The following is a 21,629-nucleotide window of genomic DNA, read 5'->3' as shown; positions in this document are numbered from 1 at the left end:
CCCCAAATTGAGATCTTCTTCAATGTTTCCTTTTCAGGAATATCACCATCACCCAGATGCTCAAGCCAAGAACTAGGCTTAGCCTCACCCTCTCACAGGCTTGCCCTGCTTGTCTCACTGCCCGCTCCTTCTCCCCTTGGGCCTGGTTTAAATGCCACTGGCCCCCTTACCTAAGGTGATACCGCCTGTCATGGATTGAATTATGTCCCCCCAAAAAGTGTGTATCAACTTGGTTAGGCCATGATTCCCAGTATTGTGTGGTTGTCCTCTGTTTTGTCGTTGTAATTTTATGTTGAGAGGATTAGGGTGGGACTCTAACACCACCCTTACTCAGGTCACCTCCCTGATCCAAGGTAAAGGGAGTTTCCCTGGGGTGTGGCCCGCACTACCTTTTAACTCTCAAGAGATAAAAGGAAAGGGAAGCAAGCAGAGAGTTGGGGACCTCATACCACTAAGAAAGCAGCACCAGAAGCAGAGCGGGTCTTTTGGACCTGGGGTCCCTGTGCCTGAGAAGCTCTCAACCGTGGGAAGATTGAGGACAAGGACCTTCCTCCGGAACTGACAGAGAGAGAAAGCCTTTCCCTGGAGCCGATGCCCTGAATTTGGACTTGTACCCTACTAGACTGTGAGAAAATAAATTTCTCTTCGTTAAAGCCATCCACTTGTGGTATTTCTGTTACGGCAGCACTAGATGAGTGAGATGCTCCCCGTCATTCTGTATCCCAGCACCCAGCCAGTTTATTCCCTCTAAAAGCTTTAGCACCGTATGCAATTCTTCAGCTTATTTTCTTGCTTGGTGATTTTGTTCCCCTAGCCCCAAACCTTTGAGGACAGGGCTGGTGAAAGGGTCTTCCCCATTAGGTACAGGAAGCCCTGTGCCGAGCCCACAGTCCTTTAGGGGCCCACAAAATGTTTTAATTTCTTTAAAAATCAGGGAAAAAAAAAACTTCAGGTAAAAAAAAAATTTTTATATGTATATTTAATATTATTGTTAATTAATAAACATCTATTATTATTATTGGAAACTCTATGGGAGCAGTTCTACTCTGTCCTATAGGATCGCTATGAGTCGGAATCGACTCGACAGCACTGGGTTTATTATTACTCTTACGTATAACGTATAATTGGAAGCCCTGGTGGCATAGTGGTTAAGTGCTACAGCTGCTAACCAAAAGGGTTGGCAGTTCGAATCTGCCAGGTGCTCCTTGGAAACTCTATGGGGCAGTTCTTCTCTGTCCTATAGGGTCAATATGAGTCAGAATCGACTCGATGGCACTGGGTTTGGTTTGGTTTTGGTATAACATATAATTAATATGTCGATTATATAATAATAATTAAGAGATAGTTATTTATTATTTAGTATTAAAGGAGCCCTGGTGGCACAATGGTTAAGTGCTCAGCTGGTATCCAAAAGGCTGACAGTTCAAGTTTACCGACTGCTCTATGGGAGAAAAGACTTGGTGAAATGCTCCCATAAAGATTATAGCCTAAGAAACCCCATGGAGCAGTTCTACTCTGTCCTACTGGGTCTCTGTGAGTCAAAATCGACTCCATGGCACAAAATGACAGCAACCATTTCATATTAATATTAATTTATACTAATGCAGCTGTGTGTGTGTGTGTTTATGGAGGAAGGGTCACGAAAGTCATAATGCCACCCTGGGTGATGTCTGCTTTGTCTACTGTTATAGCCTTGAGCACCATGCAGAGTGCTCGCCACATAGTTGTTGTTAGGTGCCGTCGAGTTGCTTCTGACTCACAGAGACCTGATATAAAGCAGAATGAAATGCTGTGCCATCCTCACAATTGTTGCTATGTTTGAGCCCACTGTTGCAGCCACTGTCCATCCATCTTGTTGAGAGTCTTCCTCTTTTTCACTGACCCCCTACTTTACCAAGCATGATGTCCTTCTCCAGGGACTGATTCCTTCTCACAACACGTCCAAAGTATGCAAAACGCAGTCTCACCATCCTTGCTTCTAAGGAGCATTCTGGTTGTACTTCTTCCAAGACAGATTTGTTTGTTCTTTTGGCAGCCCAATATTCTTTGCCAACACCATAATTCAAAGGTATCAATTTTTCTTCAGTCTTCCTTATTCATTATCCAGCTTTTGCATGCATATTATGTGACTGAAAACACCATGGCTTGGGTCAGGTGCACCTTAGTCCTTTAAGTGACATCTTTGCTTTTTAACACTTTAAAGAGATCTCTTGCAGCTGATTTGGCCAGTGCAATGCATCTTTTGATTTCTTGACTGCTGCTTCCATGGGTGTTGACTGTGGATCCAAGTAAAATGAACTCCTTGACAACCTCAATCTTTTCTCCGTTTATCATGATGTTGCTTATCGGTCCCATTGTGAGGATTTTCGTTTTCTTTATGTTGAAGTGCAATCCATACTGAAGGCTGTGGTCTTTGATCTTCTCAGTAAGTGCTTCAAGTCCTCTTCACTTTCAGCAAGGAAGGTCAAGTCATCTGCACATCACGGGTTATTAACGAGTGTTCTTCCAATCCTAATGCCTCATTCTTCTTCATATAGTCCAGCTTCTCGGATTATTTGCTCAGCATACAGATTAAATAAGTACGGTGAAGGGATACAACCCTGACGCACACCTTTCCTGATTTTAAACCATGCAGTATCCCCTTGTTCTGTCCAAACAAGGTTCCTCATGAGCACACTTAAGTGTTCTGGAATTCCTATTCTGCACAATGTTATCCATAATTTGTTATGATCCACACAGCCGAATGCCTTCGCGTAGTCAATAAAACACAGGTAAACATCTTTCTGGTATTCTCTGCTTTCAGCCAAGATTCATGTGACATCAGCAATGATATCCATCGTTTCACATCCTCTCCTGAATCTGGCTTGAATTTCTGTACTGCTGTAGCTGTTCTTGAATTTTCTTCAGCATAATTTTACTTGCATGTGATATTAATAATGTTGTTTGATAATTTTTTGCATTCCATTGGATCATCTTCCTCTCAATAGACTTGGTTTTATTGATCTGTGCCTTGGCATCAAGCCCTCCATTTATGCTTGAACAACTCTGTAGGAAGCAGCCTAATGGACTGTGTGACCATATCAGTTATAAGGCTGTTTGTTGTCGACAATATCTCCTGGGACACCATCCCTATCCTCTTCAAAGGCTTCACAAGAACTCCTCTCAGACCCGACCTGATTCTGGGATCTTTTTCGCCCTGTGGTCTTTGTGAGTCTTGTAACAGATACATTGCCCTTTTCACTTGGACTAGCAGGAAGCTCAGAGTCCAGTTTGCAGCCCCACTTTGAGAATGTTGAGGCCTACCTGGAGCACGTTTCTGTGCACTGCCCTCTCAGGTTGGTTGTACTGTTTGTTCCTGCATTGTGTTCTTTCTGATCTATTTTTATCCTATTTTTTTTTTTGTGTGTGTGTGTTATTATAAGCTGCGGAAACCCTGGTGGCGTAGTGGTTAAGTGCTACGGCTGTTAACCAAAGGGTTGGCAGTTCAAATCCACCAGGCGCTCCTTGGAAGCTCTATGGGGCAGTTCTACTCTGTCCTATAGGGTCGCTATGAGTCGGAATCAACTCGACGGCACTGGGTTTTTTATTGTAAGCTGCCTCCAGTTTTTGTTGGAACATGGCAAGGCAGGAGAACAAAACAAAATTCAGCAGCACCCTGTAGCTTTGGTAGACATTTTAGCATGCCAGTTCCATTTCGGGGTTGGATTCCTGCTGGGGGAGGAAGCAACCCTTGGCTGCTCCGGTGTGCTTTTCGGGGGTTTCCCTGTTGGAGGAACAGCAGTTCCCTGGGTTAGAGCAACAGGTTATAGAAGCAAACCCACCAACATCCATCTGCCTGCAAACACCTTTCCCTCCCCCAAAATGTTCTTTCCAGGCTCCCATCTGTGCATTGGCAGGAAGCCATGGGGCCCGGAGGAGATGGCAGAGGGGAGACGAGTAGACAAACTCTCCCATTTCTACTCCCAACTTCCCTTTTCTGCATGTAGACTCAGGGTCCTTATGGCCCAGGGGTGCTTTGGGTACGGGTTACCACCAAAGAAAAGGGACATGCCAGGAAGACCATCTGCCCAAGTGCAGGAAGAGCTGGGCACTTTGGGGCTCAGGTGTGAGGCTGAGGTGAGCCAGGGAGGTGGGGAGTGCCACATACCCTTGAAAAAGCCAATCCCTCAACCTTGCCCTGAGCTCCAGCTTCTCCCCCCACCACACTCCCAGCCATGTGAGCAGCTGTCACCCCGCACAGGCCACCCCCTCAGCCTGTCCCTCGCCTGCCAGGCTACAGTGCCAAGATTTCGGCTTCTCTGCTCTTCTCCACTTGTGGCGGTTTGACCAGTCTCTTCTCCTCTCAGCCTCCATCTTCCGATCTGTAAAATGAAGGCAGAGGTAGACCAGATCCTAAAATTCTAAGATCCTGAGACTCCTCTTTCTCTTCTTCTTATACCCCTATACCCATTGCCGTTGAGTTGATTCCAACGCAGACCCTATAGGACAGAGTACAACTGCCCCATAGGGTTTCCAAGGCTGTAGCCTTTACGGAAGCAGATTGCCACATCTTTCTCCCTCTGAGCAGCTGGTGGGTTCGAACTGCCCAACTTTCAGTTAACAGCCGAGTGCTTAACCACTGTGTCACCAGGGCTCCTTTCCTCTCTTCTTCTCTTCTTAGGATCCTATAATTTTAGGATCTGGAGCCCCCAACCAGAATGTTAGCTCCTTGAAGTTGTGGGTGTGGCCCGGTCTTCCATAGGCCCCAGGGGCTTCCTGAATGGTTGGAGCTTTCTCAAAACAGATTCTCCTGGCCCCTGAGGATCCTTGGTCGGTGGTGGAGGGGTTTCTCTTTGGGAGGTTTATACATGTCTGGGAGGGGCAGACCCCACTCAGGTCCTTCTAGCCCACCTCTGCCTGGGCCTTACTGGAACAGTGCCTCCTTTCACCAGTAGGTACCCTGAACTAGACTGCAGTCACCAGGACCCCGTCACCCCACTGGGCGGCTGCTGTGTTCCAGCCCTACCTTCCTCTCCCCTCCCCAGACCTAGCCACCTCCCTCATTAGCTCTAATGAGCCCGTCTAGGGGCAGAGCAAACTGGGTGATATTTTAATTATACCTCTTATTGCTTTCTGGGCCAGAGGCAGAGCATGGAACAGGAGCCCAGATTTCCCTGTAGATGCCCAGGGCAGGAGGAGGAAGGTTCCCACTGGGAATCCAACCACACTGGGACCTCCAGCTGCAGAGCGCTAGCTCTACCCTACCTTCTTAAGAAATTATGGGTGTGGGGAAGGAAGGTGACGAGCCGGAAGCTGGGCCAGCGGGATGGGGAGTCCCCGGGTCCCCACCTGGGGCAGACACGCTCCGAACTCATTTCAGAAGCTTTAATGCCCTGTATGAGTGGGCAGTCGGGGGCAGGGGGGAAGACAGGGGTTTGAAATCGTGGCTATCCTGACTCTAACACTGACTAATACTGTGACTTCAGAGAACATGGACACGTGGCCTCCCCGAATGCGTTTTTTCATCTGTAAAATGGAGATACTGACAGCATCCCTCGGGAGCTCATTCTCCAGGGTCACAGGGTAAAACGGAAGTCAGCCCCTTTTCCCAGCTTCTCAAGACAGGCAAGGGCAGAGGCTGCACCAGGTGGTCTCCTGGTGGGGAGAGTCTTGTGAGGTCAGCACTTGGGAGGGCTGGAAAGAACAGAGCCCCCATTTTTTAATAGCAGCCTTGCACGTACCACCTCATATGTCTGCACCCCAGCCCTGTGTGGCAGGATCCCCACTCTACAGATAAGAATGAGGCACAAAGCAGTTAAGTGACTTGCCCAAGGGCACCCAACTGGTAAAGTAGCACCGCAACCTCAGTCCCACGGCAGATGGGTGCATGAGGAAGCTCAAGGACAGTGGATGGGAGGGGACACAGAGAGAAGCTGCCTCAGGCCCTCAAGTGCCATGGGGGCACAGGAAGCCCCAGGGCCCTCATTCTGGACCCCCACCCCCCAGCCGCTATCTTGAAACAATCCTCCCAAGAAACAGGCAGACACACCAGGGGTGCTAGAGAGCTTTTTTAATATTTCCTCGCCATTTTAACAATATCGTGGGGGTAAAAAATACAGTTTAGAATCTGGAACTGACCATTGTCGGGATGGGTTTGCAGGGCAGCTGATGGGGGCTGCAACACCCCTTCCGATTCATCCCCCACCTAGGGGGCTAAGTGACTAGGAACAGGAGCACCAAGAGGGCAGGTGAAGCAGGAGCTAAGTTAGTGTCTCTCAGGGTCAGGATCCAGCAGCCCTTGGCCGGAACCCTCGTTGAATTAATTCTTTCTGTGCCACCCCCACCCCCTCCATCAGCTAGATGGAGAGAGGAGGAGGTGGGTCAGCCTGTTCCCAGGTAGAAAAATCATTGTCAGGCAACCCTGGGGCTCACACCCGAGCTTCTACTCAACCCCCTCAGGCAGGGCTGCAAGATAAAATATAGAATCCCAAATTAAAATTTGGATTTCAGATAAACAATACGTCATATTTCAGTCACGTTCCACGTGATATCTTGAACATACTTATGCTAAAAAATTGTCCGCCGTTTCTGTGAAACTCAAACTTAACTCGGCGTCCTTGTTTTCTATTGTTTTGTTTCGTTTTCTAAATCTGGCAATTCTGCCCTTGGGGGCTCTTGTCTCAAAAGAAGGGGTTCGATCAACAAAGAGGCCTCTAGAGAGGAAGTGGAAGTAGCTGGTTTAGAAGGTGCGTCTGGAGGGGAAGAACCCAGTCAAAAAAGAGCTTATTTCCCCCCATGGGACTATCTTTAAAAAAAAAAAAAAAATCCAGAACATTTTCTACACTGGCCTTCTTCAGTTATTAACAGGTATTGGGGAGGGGGAAAAAGGCAGGGACGACAACGTGCACAGACCCGCACCACATAGTTCTAAATAAAGTTTGGAAGCGCTAGTTGAAGGTGAGCTGGTAGACCTCCTGGGGCTCTGAAGTATGCTAATATCCGCTCTGCATTTTCAAGCGGAGGAGACTTATATAAAGGCTTTCTAGAAGGATGTGATTTTCCTTCTGGTGGCAGGCCTAGTAACATTGTTCCTGACACTGCTCTATAAAGATTTAAAAATAACAATAAAGAACAAGCAAACCCACAGGGCTTGAGCTGTTGCCCCAGCCCTGTTCCTAGTGTTATGCCTGGAAGGCTCCTTCCCGAAAATTCAGGAAGCCCAGGGGCCTTCCTTAGGCTCCCCATCCTGTTCTCCTCCCCTGGAAGGGGCTGCGTTTAATGTACATATTCAGGGCTGGCCACCTGGTCCCGCTATCTCCAAATGGCTACGGGAACCAGAGATGGAGGAGTAGGGGGGCTGGGAGGTGGGACCACCTCTTCCTCCAGCCCATGCAGCTACCACCAGTCACAGCAGAAAGGCCAGGAGAGAAAGGAGAGCTGTGTGTGTCCTTAGCCCTGGCACTGTGACTGCCTATGGGCTCACCTGTCCATGCACATGGCAGGAACCCAGGTGGACATCTGGCACCCAGGTGAGGGCTGGGAGGAAAGGCAAGCCCAGAGAAGAAAGCTGACTCTCCAGCGGGCACACAACCCCAGTCCTATCTAGCTGGGGGAGGGCACGGTGGGTAATGAAGTCAGGTGGCCAGTTGACCCCCGTGCCAGCTCCCCAAGTCCTCCACAGACCCCCAGGCCTGGCCAGGGTCCCTCACCCATGAGGTCCAGGTCTCTTGGTGGTGGCTTCTCTGGAGGGTGGGAAGTTGTGGTGGGTGGGCACGGGAAGAGAGGAAGCCAGGAGCTTGGAGCATTCCCTCCTGCCCTCACACACGGATCTCGTCTTCCTCCTCCTCGTCCATGAAGGAGAACTCCTTGTCGGGCTGCCTCAGGAGGGTGGCCCGGGCCCTGTCCGGCCCCCGGAAGGCGGGGCTGCGCTCCTCCAGGACCCCTGAGGTGCAGCTGGACAGGGAGCTGCTGTCCCGCGTGGTGTGGCTGGCCATGCTGCGGGCCGAGCCCGGGCTGGGGGCTGCCGCCGCCCACCCCTCATCCTCCAGAGTGTGGGAGCGCAGTGAGGAAGAGTCCGCCCCAGCCTTGCCTTCCTGCCTGGCCAGTGGAGGGGCCACTGAGGCAGGAAGGGGAGCTTGGGCAGAGAGACTGCTAGGGCCCTCGTCGCCGTGGTAACCTCCATCCTCCTCAGGCTCCCACTCGTCCTTGTCCATGATGCTGAGCACGTCACCCAGCATGGAGGGCCCCAGGTCGATGTGGAAGGACATGATGGACTCGGCGTGCTTCAGCCCGTAGCTGGCCTTGGGCACCACCGGCAGGTCCGTCAGGTCCCCGAAGGCCTGCTCATCTAGAAGGGGGTCAGGAGAGTGGGGGCCCTCGGCCCCGTTACGGCGGGGCAGCCCCTCTCCGGCACCCTGCTCCTCCACGTCGCCCTCCCCAGTGCTCCCCTTCTTCACAGGGCTGGACGACAGGCTCTTGGGCAACTTGCTAGAGCCCTTCTCTGCGGCCTCCTTCTCGTTCAGCTGGGGAAGGGACATGGCATTCTTGACGAAGAGGGCGGAGTCCCGAAGAGAGTCCAGCATGTCCCTCTGCTCCCGGTCACCCCTGGTCACCGACTGCGACCGCTTGCTGCCCCGGAACTTCCGAGACAGGAGGCTGCGTTTGGAAGACGAGGCGGAGGGCTGCTCGTCCACAGACTGGCCGTCTGGCTCGCCGGCCTTGCTGTTGAGGAAGGAGGTGTCCCCGAAGGCATCTCCAGCGCGGCCCACGTGCATAGTGTGGCGGAAGTCACCCAGGGGGGCGCTGATCATCTCGGCTGTGAGGTCCACGCGGGAGCGGCGCTTGGAGTGCACTGAGCTGGACACCAGCTGCTTGAGGATCGGCATCGTGCTGGGTGGGAAGGGGGAAGGCAAGCCCTCCCAAGGTCGTTGACGGCTCTGGGGTCAGATTTGAAGTCCTGCAGGGGCTGGGTGTGATAAGGAGATCACACAGCTGCGAGCAGAGAACAGGAGGCAAAGGGTTAACACAGGCTGGACAACCAGCACAAGAGCCCATCTACCAAAACCAGTTGCCTTTAAGACAGCTCCGACTCATGGCACCCCATGTGTGTCCGAGTAGAACTGTGCTCCATAGGGTTCTCAATGGCCGAGTTTTCAGAAGTAGATCGCCAGGCCTACTTCCTCCAACCTTTTGGTTAGGAGCTGAATGCATTCACTGTTTGTGCCACACCACCCACGGACTCTCATCTGCTAAGGGGCTATTATTTAAACCCCAGGTCCCTGACCAAAACGAAATAAAGTGAAAGATGCCAGCAATCAATTTCGTAACCCTGACTATTTCTTCACCCATACCCATATGCTCCCAGGTTAGGGGGAGGGATTTTTGCAATCTGGTCAGAGTTCAAGTACCCATACACATACTTTCCCTGAAATTTGAGAGATAACAATCTCTCAAACTCGACCACATTTAGGGATGCGGAGGTTCGTAAGGGACTCCACACAGTGATACTAAGACTTGATGCCTTTGAGCAGCCAGCCTGGAGACACGTTCTAAGTTCTTCCTGCTGTCTAACCGAATTCCCTGTAAAGTTAGGGGACAATTCAACCTGAGTCACAGGCCTCAGAGAGGAGGGAGAAGACAGGACAGGCAGGTGACAGGCACCCCCAGGGTGACTTGGCCCAGCACATCCACACACGTGGGTAGACCGGCTTTCTTTCTGAATCAGAGCTGGGGTGGGGCTGCTGGGACCCACAGAACCAGCTCCCCAGCCTTCCAGCTCTTGCTGAGTGTTCCATATGGGAAGATCCCGCCTGGACATCTCCACTGTGGGGCCCCAAGCTCTCTGCCAAGGACTCGCCCTCTGCCTCTCAGGAAATCAAGGCTGGGAAACTCCCTCTGGTTTCTTTAATCATTCTGTGTAGAGGGAGGCAGTGACTATACCCTAGGCGACCTAGGACCCTGGGATCTACAGACCCCTGGTGATTAAAGCCAAAGAACAGAGGGAGGGCCAAGGGCAGAAGTCAAAGTTTACAGTACCACCCACGCAAGGGCCAAGTTCAGTGTTGGGGCCAAGCCAGCCCCTTCTCCCCCAGAGGGACCAGCTCCAAATGGTAAGCCCAGCAGGCAGGGCTGCACAGGGTAGGGAGAGGCACACACAGGGAATGAACACAGCATGGTGGGTGAGGGTCCCTGCCTCCCTCCCTGTTTCTGCCAACAGCTGCTCTCAGCAGCACCCTCATTCCAGCCTCCCACTGCAAAGCCCACAACCCTAAATGTGGTGGGGTTTGCTCCAGCAGCATCCGAGTTTGGGAGCATGCGGGAAAGCATTGTCCTTTAGAAGAAAAAGGAGCTCCGGTGGAGCAATGGCTAACCGAAAGGTTGGTCGTTCAAACCCACCCAATGGCTCTGCGGAAGAAAGGCCTGGCAATCTGCTTCCATAAAGATTGTCGTTCTTGTCGTGTGACTCATAGTGACCCTATAGGACAGAGTAGAACGGCCCCACGGGGTTTCCTAGGCTGTAATCTTTACAAGAGCAGATCACCAGGTCTTTTCTCCCAGGTACCTGCTGGTGGGTTTGAACTGCTGACCTTTCAGTTCGCAGCTGAGTGCTTAACTATTGCATCTCCAGGGCAAAGATAACAGCCTAGAAATCCTATAGGGTAATTCTACCCTGTCACATAGGTCACTATGAGTCGAAAATCGACTTGATGGCTCCTAACCTGAGTGTCCTCAGTGGCTTCCCAGTGAAAAGCCTTTAATGCAGTGATTGGTCCCTTCCTCCCTCTCCAACCCCATCACCCTTGCCCTCTGCTCCAGTCCCTGAGCTTTTGGCCACGCCCTGCTGAAACACCTTGGTACCTGGCCAACCCAAATTCACCCTTCAGGGCTCAGCTGGGGCATCAGTTCTTCTGGGAAGCCTCCCTCACCCCAGGTTATCGACTCCTGGTCCAGTGTTCTTTCTACTCCACTGCGGACCTTTCTCCAGCCTTTGGTGGACAGCATCGTGGGTCAGTAATGTCACCAATCGAGTGTCCTCACCATTGGTGCCTGAGGGGGCCGGAGAGAGGAAGAGCCTGCCTGCTACCTGGAGAAAGTTCTAGTGTATACTGAGAGCAGACACTGGACACTTTGGGCTGGATCATTCTTTGTGGTGGGGGCTGTCCTGTGCATTGAAGGATATCTGGCAGGATCCCTGGCCTCTACCCATGAGATGTTAGTAGCAACAACACCCCACTCCCAGCTGTGACAACCAAAAAAAGTCTCTGTTGTTACTAGGTGTCATCAAGTTTATTTCGACTCACAGTGACCTCATGTGACAGAGCAGAACTGCCTCATAGGGTTTTCTAGGCTGTAATCTTTACCAGAGCAGATCAAGTCTCTTCTCCTACGGAGCCACCGGTGGGCTGAAACCACCAACTTTTTGGTTAGCAGCCAAGCCCTTAACTGTCGCACCACCAGGGCTCCTTAAAAATGTCTTTAGACATTAGAACTGGTATCCCAGAGTGGAAACACACATGTGAAGACACAGCAGATGAACAAGAAAAGAGAGGCAGGGAAGGGAAGGTCAAGGTCAGAATGAGCAGGAACGCCATTACAGGAACACCAAAGTTGCGTAAGGTTTCAATGTATTGGCAGGAGTCCCCAGACCCAGTGGGCAATGTCAACGGCTGTGGTTTCCTCCTATCGTAAGCACTCATTAGAGAAGAGAAAGGGAAACCACAGCCCAGCTGTCCAGGACTCATCAGGCTGAGCAGCCCCCATGGCCATTAGGGCTGCAGGGTAAGGGATTTCCCACCATCCCATTCACCCCTCCTTCCAGCACAGGCCTGCGGGTAGGGCTAGAGAGGAGGGTAGGAGGGGACAGTTAGAGTCTATCTGCAGATTCTCATCCATACCCATCCTAGCCCACCCTGGAGCCCCCAGGAGAGCCACATGCTCTGGACCCCCGAAAATCAGCAAGGGATCTGGCCAACGTGATCTGCCTCTCCTAGTCTTGCTCCCTGGAGGTGGAAGTGGGAAAGTGGGAAAGACGCTTTGCAACTCATGAAGAGTATCTTCCACTCACCAGTAGGGAAAGGTCCGGAGAGTCTAGATGGAGTTGCCCACCAATCCCACTGCACCAGGCAAGAGCAGGCTGCAGGGCGTGGCAGCAAGCCCAGCAGTCCGGGCAGGCAAGGTCTGCGTCTCTGGGGTCCTAGAGCTAGAGCTCACAACATACAGGGTGAGCAGCGCTGTCGAGGGCCAGATGAGAACTCACTCATCGGGCTGCCTGAAGGCTGGTTTCACAGCCCCTGGGTGACATCAAGGCTAGTTCCTGGGTGGTGCAGACAGTTAATTAGGCACTCGGCCACTAACCAAAAGGTTGGAGATCCAAATCTATGCAGATGCACCTTGGAAGAAAGGCCTGGTGATCTACTTATGAAACAGCTGCCACTGAAAACCTTATGGAGCAGTTCTACTCTAGCACACATGGGGTCGCCATGAGTTGGAGTCAACTTGATAGTAACTTCTTTTTTTAAGTTACATTGAGTCACCCTCAGTATCTAGGGAAAGATTTGGGGGTGAGGAGATGGGACATGGAGGTGGAAATGCAAGCAGGTAGTGCGAGCCTTTGCTCTGGTCAGAGGCCCAGGCTGTCCCATGGGAGGCCTCAAGCGCCCACCCCGGAAGGGGATCCTGCCAAAGGGAGCTGGGGCTTCGCGAGGGGGTGTTGCTAAGCACCAGTGACTCAGCTCTGGGGAAGTGGCTCAAATTGGCTACCCAACAAAAGGGCAGCCACTCCCCGCAGCCCGCCCTGGCCCGAGACACTCCCCTATGCCACCCAGGAAGCCACATCCGGCTTTCACAGCAGGGCTTTCACAGCAGGGTTTTCACAGCAGGGTTTTCACAGCAGAGCTAGGGAAAACCAGGACTAGCTCCTAAGCCCCTGGGGGCACCAGATTCCTCACCCTCCACTCTGGAAACCACAGAACAATCCTAGAAGGCCACGCCTCGGTTGGGTTTTCAGACCCTCAGCTCACTCAGCTCAGCCCCGCTTCTGAGACTGTTGTTGATAGGTGCTGTGGGAGTCAGTTTGACACACGGTGACTTCATGTGACAGAGTAGAACTGCCTCATAGGGTTTTCTTGGCTGTTATCTTTTTGGGAGCAGATTGCCAGGTCTTTCTCCTGTGGAGCCACTGGGTGGTTTCAAACTGCTGACCTCTCAGTTAGCAGCCAAGTGCTTACCTGTTTGTGCCACCCGGGGCTCCCAGGACTAGAGGATAAACCCTGCCTGGCCCCCTCCTCACCCATTCTCCAGGCACGAGACCACCGCCCTCCTAGATCGGCTGGCCTCTGTCTCCTCTACTGAACAAACTGGACAGGCTGGACTGATGTACTCCCAAAGTCCAGCAGTGGCCTGTCCCTGGCAGCTCTGGCCGAGCCTGGAGCCAGACCTGAGCTCTCCTGGGGCCGCCAGGCAGGTCGCCCACTCTACAGCTGACTGGATGCCCACCTGGTACAGGGAGTATACACAGTTCAATGCCCACTGCCACTGCCCTGGGCAGCTGTCTCTCCCAAGGTTCTTCCCCAAGTTATTCATTCAGGGATGAATACCAGTCTCCATCTGACACAGCCCAGCCACGGGCCCAGACAGGGAGGACGCTGAACATATCGCGGCCTTGGTCATGACTCAGGTCAATGGCAAGAGCCTTTGTTTGTTTACTTGCTTGTTCACTCATTCATTCAAACATTCATTCACTCATTGAATTATTGCATACACACCAATTTTCACACACTCTTCCAGGCCTAGAGACAGAGCAATAATAATAAGGCGGACAGGCTCCTGCCTTCTCAGGGGGCATGTGTAGTGTCAGTGTGTGGGGGTGGGGAGTGGGGTTGTTAAGTATGTAAATATAACAATATCTCATAGTCTTCAGCGTAATGAGGGGTGATGCAAGTGAGTGCTGGAGGTGGGGGGCCGGGGAGACACCTCTGAGGAAGGGGTGCTGTGAGCTGAGAACTGGATGAGAAGAAACCAGCCATTACGGGCAGAGGGAACAGCACATGCGAAGGCCCAGGGGTGGGAACAAGCTTGTGGCGCTTGGGAAATGGAAGGAAAATCTGTGGTTAGGGGTCAGGCCACACAGGACCCTCCCTGCAAAACCACGGGAAGGAGCTTGGATGTCATTCCAGACGTACAAGTAACTACTGGGGGCTTGTAAGCAGGCAAGTGACCAATCAGTATCTGCAAATGCTCCCCACAGCAGCCGGCCTTGGAGGCATGGAGGAGCGGAAGCTGGAGCTCAGGCAGGCAGCTGCTGTGGGAGCTTAGGGCAGAGAGGATGAGTCTGGGACTTGGGTGTAGCCAAGGAGATAGGCCCACCACCATTGTCAGTTTGTCCTACTGTGATGCTTGTGTTGCTATGATGCTGGAAGCTATGCCACCGGTATTTCAAATACCAGCAGGGTCACCCATGGCAGCCAGGTTTCAGCAGAGCTTCCAGACTAAAACAGACCAGGAAGAAAGGCCTGGTGATTTACTTCTGAAAGCCCTACGGCTCACAACAGAGTATGTCCAATATACAGCTAGAAGACGAGCCCTCTAAGTTGGAAGGCACTCAAAATATACGGCGGCCTCAACGGTGGCCTCGAGCATACCAACGATCGTGAAGATGAGGCAGAACCAAGCAACATTTCATGAGTCGGAGTTGACTTGATGGCCACTAACAACAACAACAAGATGGACAGAGGTGGACACGTTCAGAACATGTTTTGGAGGAAGACACACCAGGAATTACTAAAAGCCTAGGTGGGGGATGGGAGGAAGGGCAAAATCAAAGAGAACTCCAAGTCTTCCAGGGGTTGCCTCAAGCCCCTGGCATCTTTTTCCAGCCAGGGGTCCCCCCAGGTTGGCCATGAACTTTTCTTGCAGCGGTACAGCCAACATCCCTGAGGAGAACTTATCTGCCAAACAGAGGCGGTGTTCTGCGACCCAAAGTCCGTCAGACCAACGACAAGCTGAAGGGAGTTGTATAAGAAACTCAGGGTACCATGGGCCACAACCTTCTGTGAGAGGTTCGTGGCTCTGGTTTTTGGTCACCCAGAAAAGATCCTGTACTTTCTGGAACACTCCCCAGCCTTATCCTGTGAAGACAAGAAGGCCCGGTGAAGGCGGAAAACAGTTTCATTCACTTATTGTGACAGGTTTGAAGGGCTGCGGAGTGAATGGAGAACTGTGAGGCTTTGATACTCATTGTTACATACTCCAGGAGGAATTTCAATGGACACTATGTTATAATCTTAGCTGACTTTAATACTATCTGAAATCTTTGAGTTCCTTCCAGTACACTGTCAAAAGCCCTCGAATTTTAAAGCCTGCTGCTTGCACAAGAAAGTTAAGAAGTACTGTTTAAAACAAGCCAAGCTGAACAAACAAGCAAATAAAAAAGCCCAGGATGGAAACATGAAATACGACCATTGTGACTACTATACCACTTAAGTATCTGTGTCAAATACCTACTTAAAATGCCCGGGTGCGGTGGGACCACATTTTCAGACTAGAGAGACTAAATTAAGGGACTTGCCCAAGGTCATGGACTGAAGCCCAATCTGAATTCCCATACCAGAGCACCATTCACTAAAGTAGGGATTGTTGATGTCAGCTGCCATTGAGTTGGCCCCATGACTCATGGTGACCCCACGCACAACAGGACAAAACGCTGCCCCATCCTGTGCCATCCCCATGATCATCTGTAGCCTGGACCGCTGTGATTCATAGCGTTTTTACTGGCTGATTTTCAGAAGCAGAATGCCAGTCCTTTCTTCCTAGCTCCCCTTAGTCTGGAAGCTCGGTTGAATCCTATTCAGCATCAGGAAAACACGCAAACCTTTACTGACAAGCAGGCGGTGGCTGTGCACAAGGTGAGCTGGCTAGGAAATGAAACCCAGGTCTCCCACATGGAAGGTGAGAATTCTACCACTGACCCACCAACCCCACATAAAGAAAATAGGGATACACTATGAAAAAGTTTAGAGCCTCCATCACATTAAAAAAAAAAAAATTGAACATGTAATTCCCATATATATATATACACACACACACACACACACACACATACAACCTGTTGCTCTCGAGTGGATTCCGACTCATAGCGACCCTAAAGGACAGAGTAGAACTGCCCCATTGGGCTTTCAGGTAGCGGCTGGTAGATTTAAACTGCTAACCTTTTGGTTAGCAGCCAAGCTTTTAACCGCTGCGCCACCAGGGCTCCCCGTAAATATTATAGCCTAGAAAATCCTGTGGGGCAGTTCTACTCTATCTTATGGGGTCACCAAGAATCAGAATCAACTTGACGGTACCCAACCAACAACAAAAGTTATTTACAAGTCTACTACTGTCAATCCAGAGCCCTGGTGATGCACTGATTAAGAGCTTGGCTGCTAATCAAAATGTTGGCAGTCTGAATCCGCCAGCCACTCCTTAGAATCCCTATGGGGCAGTTCTACTCTGTCCTATAGGGTCACTAGGAGCCAGAATCGACTCCATGATAATGTTTTTTTTTTGTTTGTTTATTGTTAATCCATGTATTAGTAACTTTTAGTTTTCTTTCTTTAAAAAAAAAAAAATCAAGAGAAGTTCTGGTGTTTTCTTCTCATATCCCACTGTGTTTTCTCGCCTATTCCTTGGAGATGCTAAAATACAGCGCTCACCATGTCACATGACTCCCATTGAAACACATGCTGCCCTGCAACTTTGGAAGTTCCCAGGACTGAGACAGGACAGCCAGAGTATCCAACCCAAGGGCCTCACTTAGGCTGTTGGGGGTGTGGGAAGTGATTTGTTGAAGGCCACGGAGCTGGGGAGTGACCCAGGTGTGGAGCCAGGCCTCCTGCCTCCCAATCTAAAGGTCTTTCCCCAATAACACCTGGTTCACGCATTACCCAGCACAAGGCTAATCTCGTGTCTGTTACAAACTTGTCCCCATGGAGAGCTTGGAAGGGGGAACTGACTAAGGAGGAAGCAGCACACACCCGCCACCCCCCACCTACCACTAAGTAGCTGGTACTTGGCACTAAAAGGCAGAGAGAGGTACAGAACCTGGCCCCAGAGTTGCTCAGAGCCCAGCTGATCCCAGGACCAGGTGGTCTGAGAGCACCTGCAACTATGGCAAAGTTTCTTCCAATATGGCTGTAAAACAAGTGTGATTTGGTAACCTCCGTATCTAGGACTTTTCCAATGGAACTATTTCAAAAGGAGAGAAAAAAAAAATACCACATACGGAGATACTCATTGCAGCTTTATTCATACGAGCAAAAGACTGGAAAACAACCTATATATCCAACAATAAGGGAATAGTTAAGAAAACTCTGAGCAGTTGACTCAACAGATTATCAGTCATGAAAAGTGGTGCATAGGAAGACCACAATGCAACACGGAAAACTGCTTCCCAAATGCTGTTAAGTGGGAAGAAACAGAAAAAAACAAAATACTGGAACTCACGCTCGTCTACACAGTGATTCCTGAACAAAGACCGAGAGGGAACGCAGAGAAATTAAGGAGTTATACTAGGCTTGAGAGAAAAGCAGGCTTTAAAAAAAAAAGTTTTCTTTAATGTGGTAATACTATTTTAATAATAATAAATAAATTCCCAAAGCATCAAAGGATTAAGAAAAAAGCTTTAACCTCAGAACCAGCTTAAAACTATCTAGTACTCAGGGCTTAGCAGCCACGGCCCAACACAAAGCATGTTCTGGTGGCTGAGCGAAGACAGATCTCTATCCATCCCATATCTCTGTGTCCACGTTAATCTCCCACCCATGTCTGCTCTTTCTCTCCCTCCCCCCCCCAAAACACAGCCAAGCCACACATGCTTGTTAGGTCTGCACTTTATTCTAAGTTGCCTAGGAAGGGAAAGGGGGCAATCCATAGCAACCCAGTGGCAGGAGAAGCAGGGAGATTAGGGCACCTCCCCGCAAATGTACTCGGCTCCCCAACACAGCTGCTTCCTGAGGCTTACACCTCCTCAACTGAGCAGATGAGATAACAACCCTCCCACCACTCCGGAGGTGGGCACATTTCCAGTGTCACTGAAGCCCAGAGCTGGAGGCCAGCCTCCCACACCATGGTGGGATCCCACCTGAGATATCCTGGGTGGGTGAAGGTTAGGCTTCTGCTGCCTCTACAGCCCCAGCATGGCTAGACTGACGGCTTTGAGGGAGCAGAGAAAAAGATGAGGGGCGGAGGTCATCCATGGGCAACCAGCACCCTGGGGCTCCTGTCACCAGCTGTCCACCATGCCATGTGCCGGAACAGCATGACTGTCAACAGCCTCTGCTTATTGGGGGCCTGCTGCATGCCAGGTGTTGTGTGGTCACAAAGTATGTTTATACCCCTCAACCTCACAGCAACCCTGCAAGGAGGGTGTCATGCTTGTCCCCATTTTATGGAGAAAGAAACTAAGGCTCTGAGAGGTGAATTCTTCTGCTCACTCCCACAGCTACAGAAGGGTGATTTGAGCCCATTTCTTTCAGACCTTAGGATGCATGGTTTTCTGCAGGAGGTGATGCTGTCTGGCCCATGCAGACACAGGCAGCTGACAGTGTGCATGTGCATGGGGGACAGGGGTTGGCTGGGATTAGAAGGATGTTTCTCTAAGACCCTTGGAATCAAGCTTCACTTTACTGACTTTCTCAATAGGGATTTGCCCCCCGAAAGGGTATGTTTGAAGTTGGCTCTTTGAGTAGCACACATGGTTAAGTGCTCAGCTGGTTGGCTGTTCGAACCCACCTAGAGGCGCCTTGGAAGACAGGCCTGGCAATCTGCTTCTGAAAAGTCACAGCCTTGAAAATCCTACAGAGCAGTTCTACTCTGCACACATGGGGTCACCATGAGTCAGAACTGACCTGATGACAACTAACAACAGTCACCTTATACCCAGGATCTTGTTCCTACTTCCTGCTCTAAGGAACCTCTCGATGTTCTGGGAGGTGGGAGGGGGCCCCTGTAGCAGGAGCTGGGACCCCCCTGGTATACCCAGAGTGGGCCCAGCACAAGGTTCTGCTTTGTGTTTCTTGTGCTTGTTCTGCTCCCATCTCAACCTTCTGTTCCTTGGTGGTCCTGATGCCTGGCAAGGACGAACAGAACCCTGATCCAGCCCTGCTCCTAAAACCTCCAGGCTGAGTGCCTTGTGCTTGCTCCACCTTCCCTCCCTGCCTACCGGCCAATCCAGACCAGGTTCATTGGCCCAAGGGTGCCACTGCCCAGCTGCACTCAGCCGATCCCACTTTCTGGAGGTAAACATCCTCTGCTTTGGTGGCCTCTTCCCAGAAGGAAGGGAAAGTGAAGGAGCCCTTGATTTCACTACGTGCTTTCTGCAGCTGCAGCAATGCACATTCCGAGGCACTCCTGCTGGGGGAGTAGGGGGCAGGGATGGAGAAGGACATTGGGGGATGGGTGTGTGTAAACCAGTCCTGTGTAGTCAGGACATTACAGAAGGGCTCACAGGGTGGGCTGGACAAAGAAGAAGGAAATAGAACACACCAGAACTTCTCAGCTACTTCGACTTTCTGCTGCCTTTCTGTGGGCTATTAAACAATTTACACCTAAAAAAAAAATCAAATCCATTGTCTTGGAGTAAATTCCAACTTGTGGAGACCCTACATGTTACAACACAGAACTGTGCTTCGAAGGGTTTTCTTGGCGGTAATCTTTACAGATGCAGATTGCCAGGCCTTTCTTCTGCGGTACTGCTAGGTGTGTTCGAACCGCCAACCTTTAGGCTAGTAGCTGACCACAGACCATTTGCACCACCCAAGAACACTAATTCACACCTACACAGTCCAACATGGTAGTCACCAGCCTCAGGTAGTTATTGAGCCCTTGAAATGTAGTGAGTCCAAACTAAGATGGAATGTAAATGTAAAATACACCCTCGATTTCAAACACTTAGCATGCAAAAAAGGCGAAATATCCAATTACTATTTTTATATCAATTACATGTTGAAATGATAGTATTTTGGATTTATTGGGTTACATAAAAATCTACGAATTTTGCCTATTTCTTTTTACTTTTTTAAAAAAACGTAGCTGTTGTCAGTACTGGTTGTCTCCGAGTCCATTCTGACTTCGTGGCAATCTCATGTGTTTCAGAGTAGGGCTACGTTCCATAGGGTTTTCAATGGCTGTGATCATTCAGAAGTAGATCGCCTGGTCTTTCTTCCGAGGCACCTCCGGGTAGATTTGAACTGCCAACCTTTGTGTTAGTAGCAAGGGCTTAACCATTTGCACCACTCAGGTACTGCAAATGTAGTTCTTAGACAAGGGACGTGGGGTTTGTATTTTATTCCTATTGGGTGGCACTGATTAAAAATTTTCCCCCTTATCATACACACAGCACATTATAATTTAGCTAGATTAACAAAGCCAACCATTGTTCACACTGGGGTAAAACTGATTCTAACTTAATAAATAAGGCTACATTATCTTAGCTTAAGTCCTAATATTTCAATTTTTACATCCAGTCTAAGGCTGATGATTGAATGCTAGGTTGTTTCCAGTCTTTAGTTTCAACTCTGTAACAAAAATCCTCTCAGCTCCATCTGTGCACACGTCCTTAACAATTTTCAGAGGATACATTCTTAAAAGCCAGCAAAATGACTTTTGTTCCCTATTGTTAACTTGTTCTCCAGAAAGGTTCTACTAATGTACAGTGCCAGCAACAGAGGATGACGGTGTCTAACACCAAGCATTATATCTTCTTGAGCTGAATTAAAAACAACAAAAATGCAATAACCCCTCCGCCCTACCACAAACTTGTCATTTGCCTCTCTTAGATTACTAAGGAGGGAGAACATTTTAAGACTGTATTCTTGGCATGGAAACCCTGGTGGCATAGTGGTTAAGTGCTACGGCTGCTAACCAAAAGGTCAGCAGTTTGAATCCATCAGGAGCTCCCTAGAAACTCTATAGGGCAGTTCTGCTCTGTCCTGTAGGGGCACTATGAGTCGGAATCCACTCGATGGCAGTGGGTTTTTTTTGGGTTTATTCTTGGCATCTGTATCCTTTCTCTTGTGAATTGCTTGTTGAAGCCTTTTTCCCGTTTTTCTAGGGGGTGGGGACATCACCTTTTCCAATGGATTTATGTGACTTTAAATATTAAAGTGATTTAAATCTTTGATCATCGTGTTTTGCAAATTTATCAGATTATATACCTGTTTACATTTGTTGTGCTTTTGTTGTTTTCTTTTCCAGGGAGTGCTTACACATTTTTACATCGTTTCTGGTTCATAGTATTTTGAAGGAAAAGCCTTCCTCACCCCTGTCCATCCCCACCCCCACCCCCACCGTTTATGGAAATTATTCATTTCTTTTAAAACTACCAGATAATGTAATAATGCAAAGCTACTCAGAAAAATAAATACTAGAAAGAAATACACCAAACTAGGATGTCTGTTACTTATAAAACTGTGGGTCACTTAAAATAGAAAGTAAAAATATAAAGTTATTACTGATTCCTTATAAAATTTATTTTGTTATAAAAGTGAGTAAAACATCAAATATTACTTTCATCACATATTAAACCTTCTATATGTAGACACCACCCACTTATGAGTCTATTCGCAGATTTCCTTTTCTGTTCATTCATCTGTTTCTTCCTAAACCAGATCACA

General features: G+C 49.8%; 1 protein-coding gene across 1 annotated transcript in view; it reads right to left on the bottom strand.

Annotated features, from left to right (window-relative positions):
- Window positions 1-1,784: 1,784 nt before the first annotated feature.
- Window positions 1,785-21,629, bottom strand: part of CDC42EP4 (CDC42 effector protein 4) — a 28,366-nt gene continuing 8,521 nt past the window's right edge. Inside the window, exon 2 of the mRNA XM_010596984.3 lies at window positions 1,785-8,970. Coding sequence (XP_010595286.1) covers window positions 7,797-8,864 — 1,068 coding nt within the window. The 5' untranslated portion in view covers window positions 8,865-8,970 and the 3' untranslated portion in view covers window positions 1,785-7,796. The remainder of the gene's footprint in view (window positions 8,971-21,629) is intronic.

Source organism: Loxodonta africana, chromosome 18, assembly GCF_030014295.1.
Source record: "Loxodonta africana isolate mLoxAfr1 chromosome 18, mLoxAfr1.hap2, whole genome shotgun sequence".
Classification (NCBI taxonomy): domain Eukaryota; kingdom Metazoa; phylum Chordata; class Mammalia; order Proboscidea; family Elephantidae; genus Loxodonta; species Loxodonta africana.
Note: the sequence above shows the minus strand (reverse complement) of the source record. Positions and strands in the feature narration are given on the sequence as shown.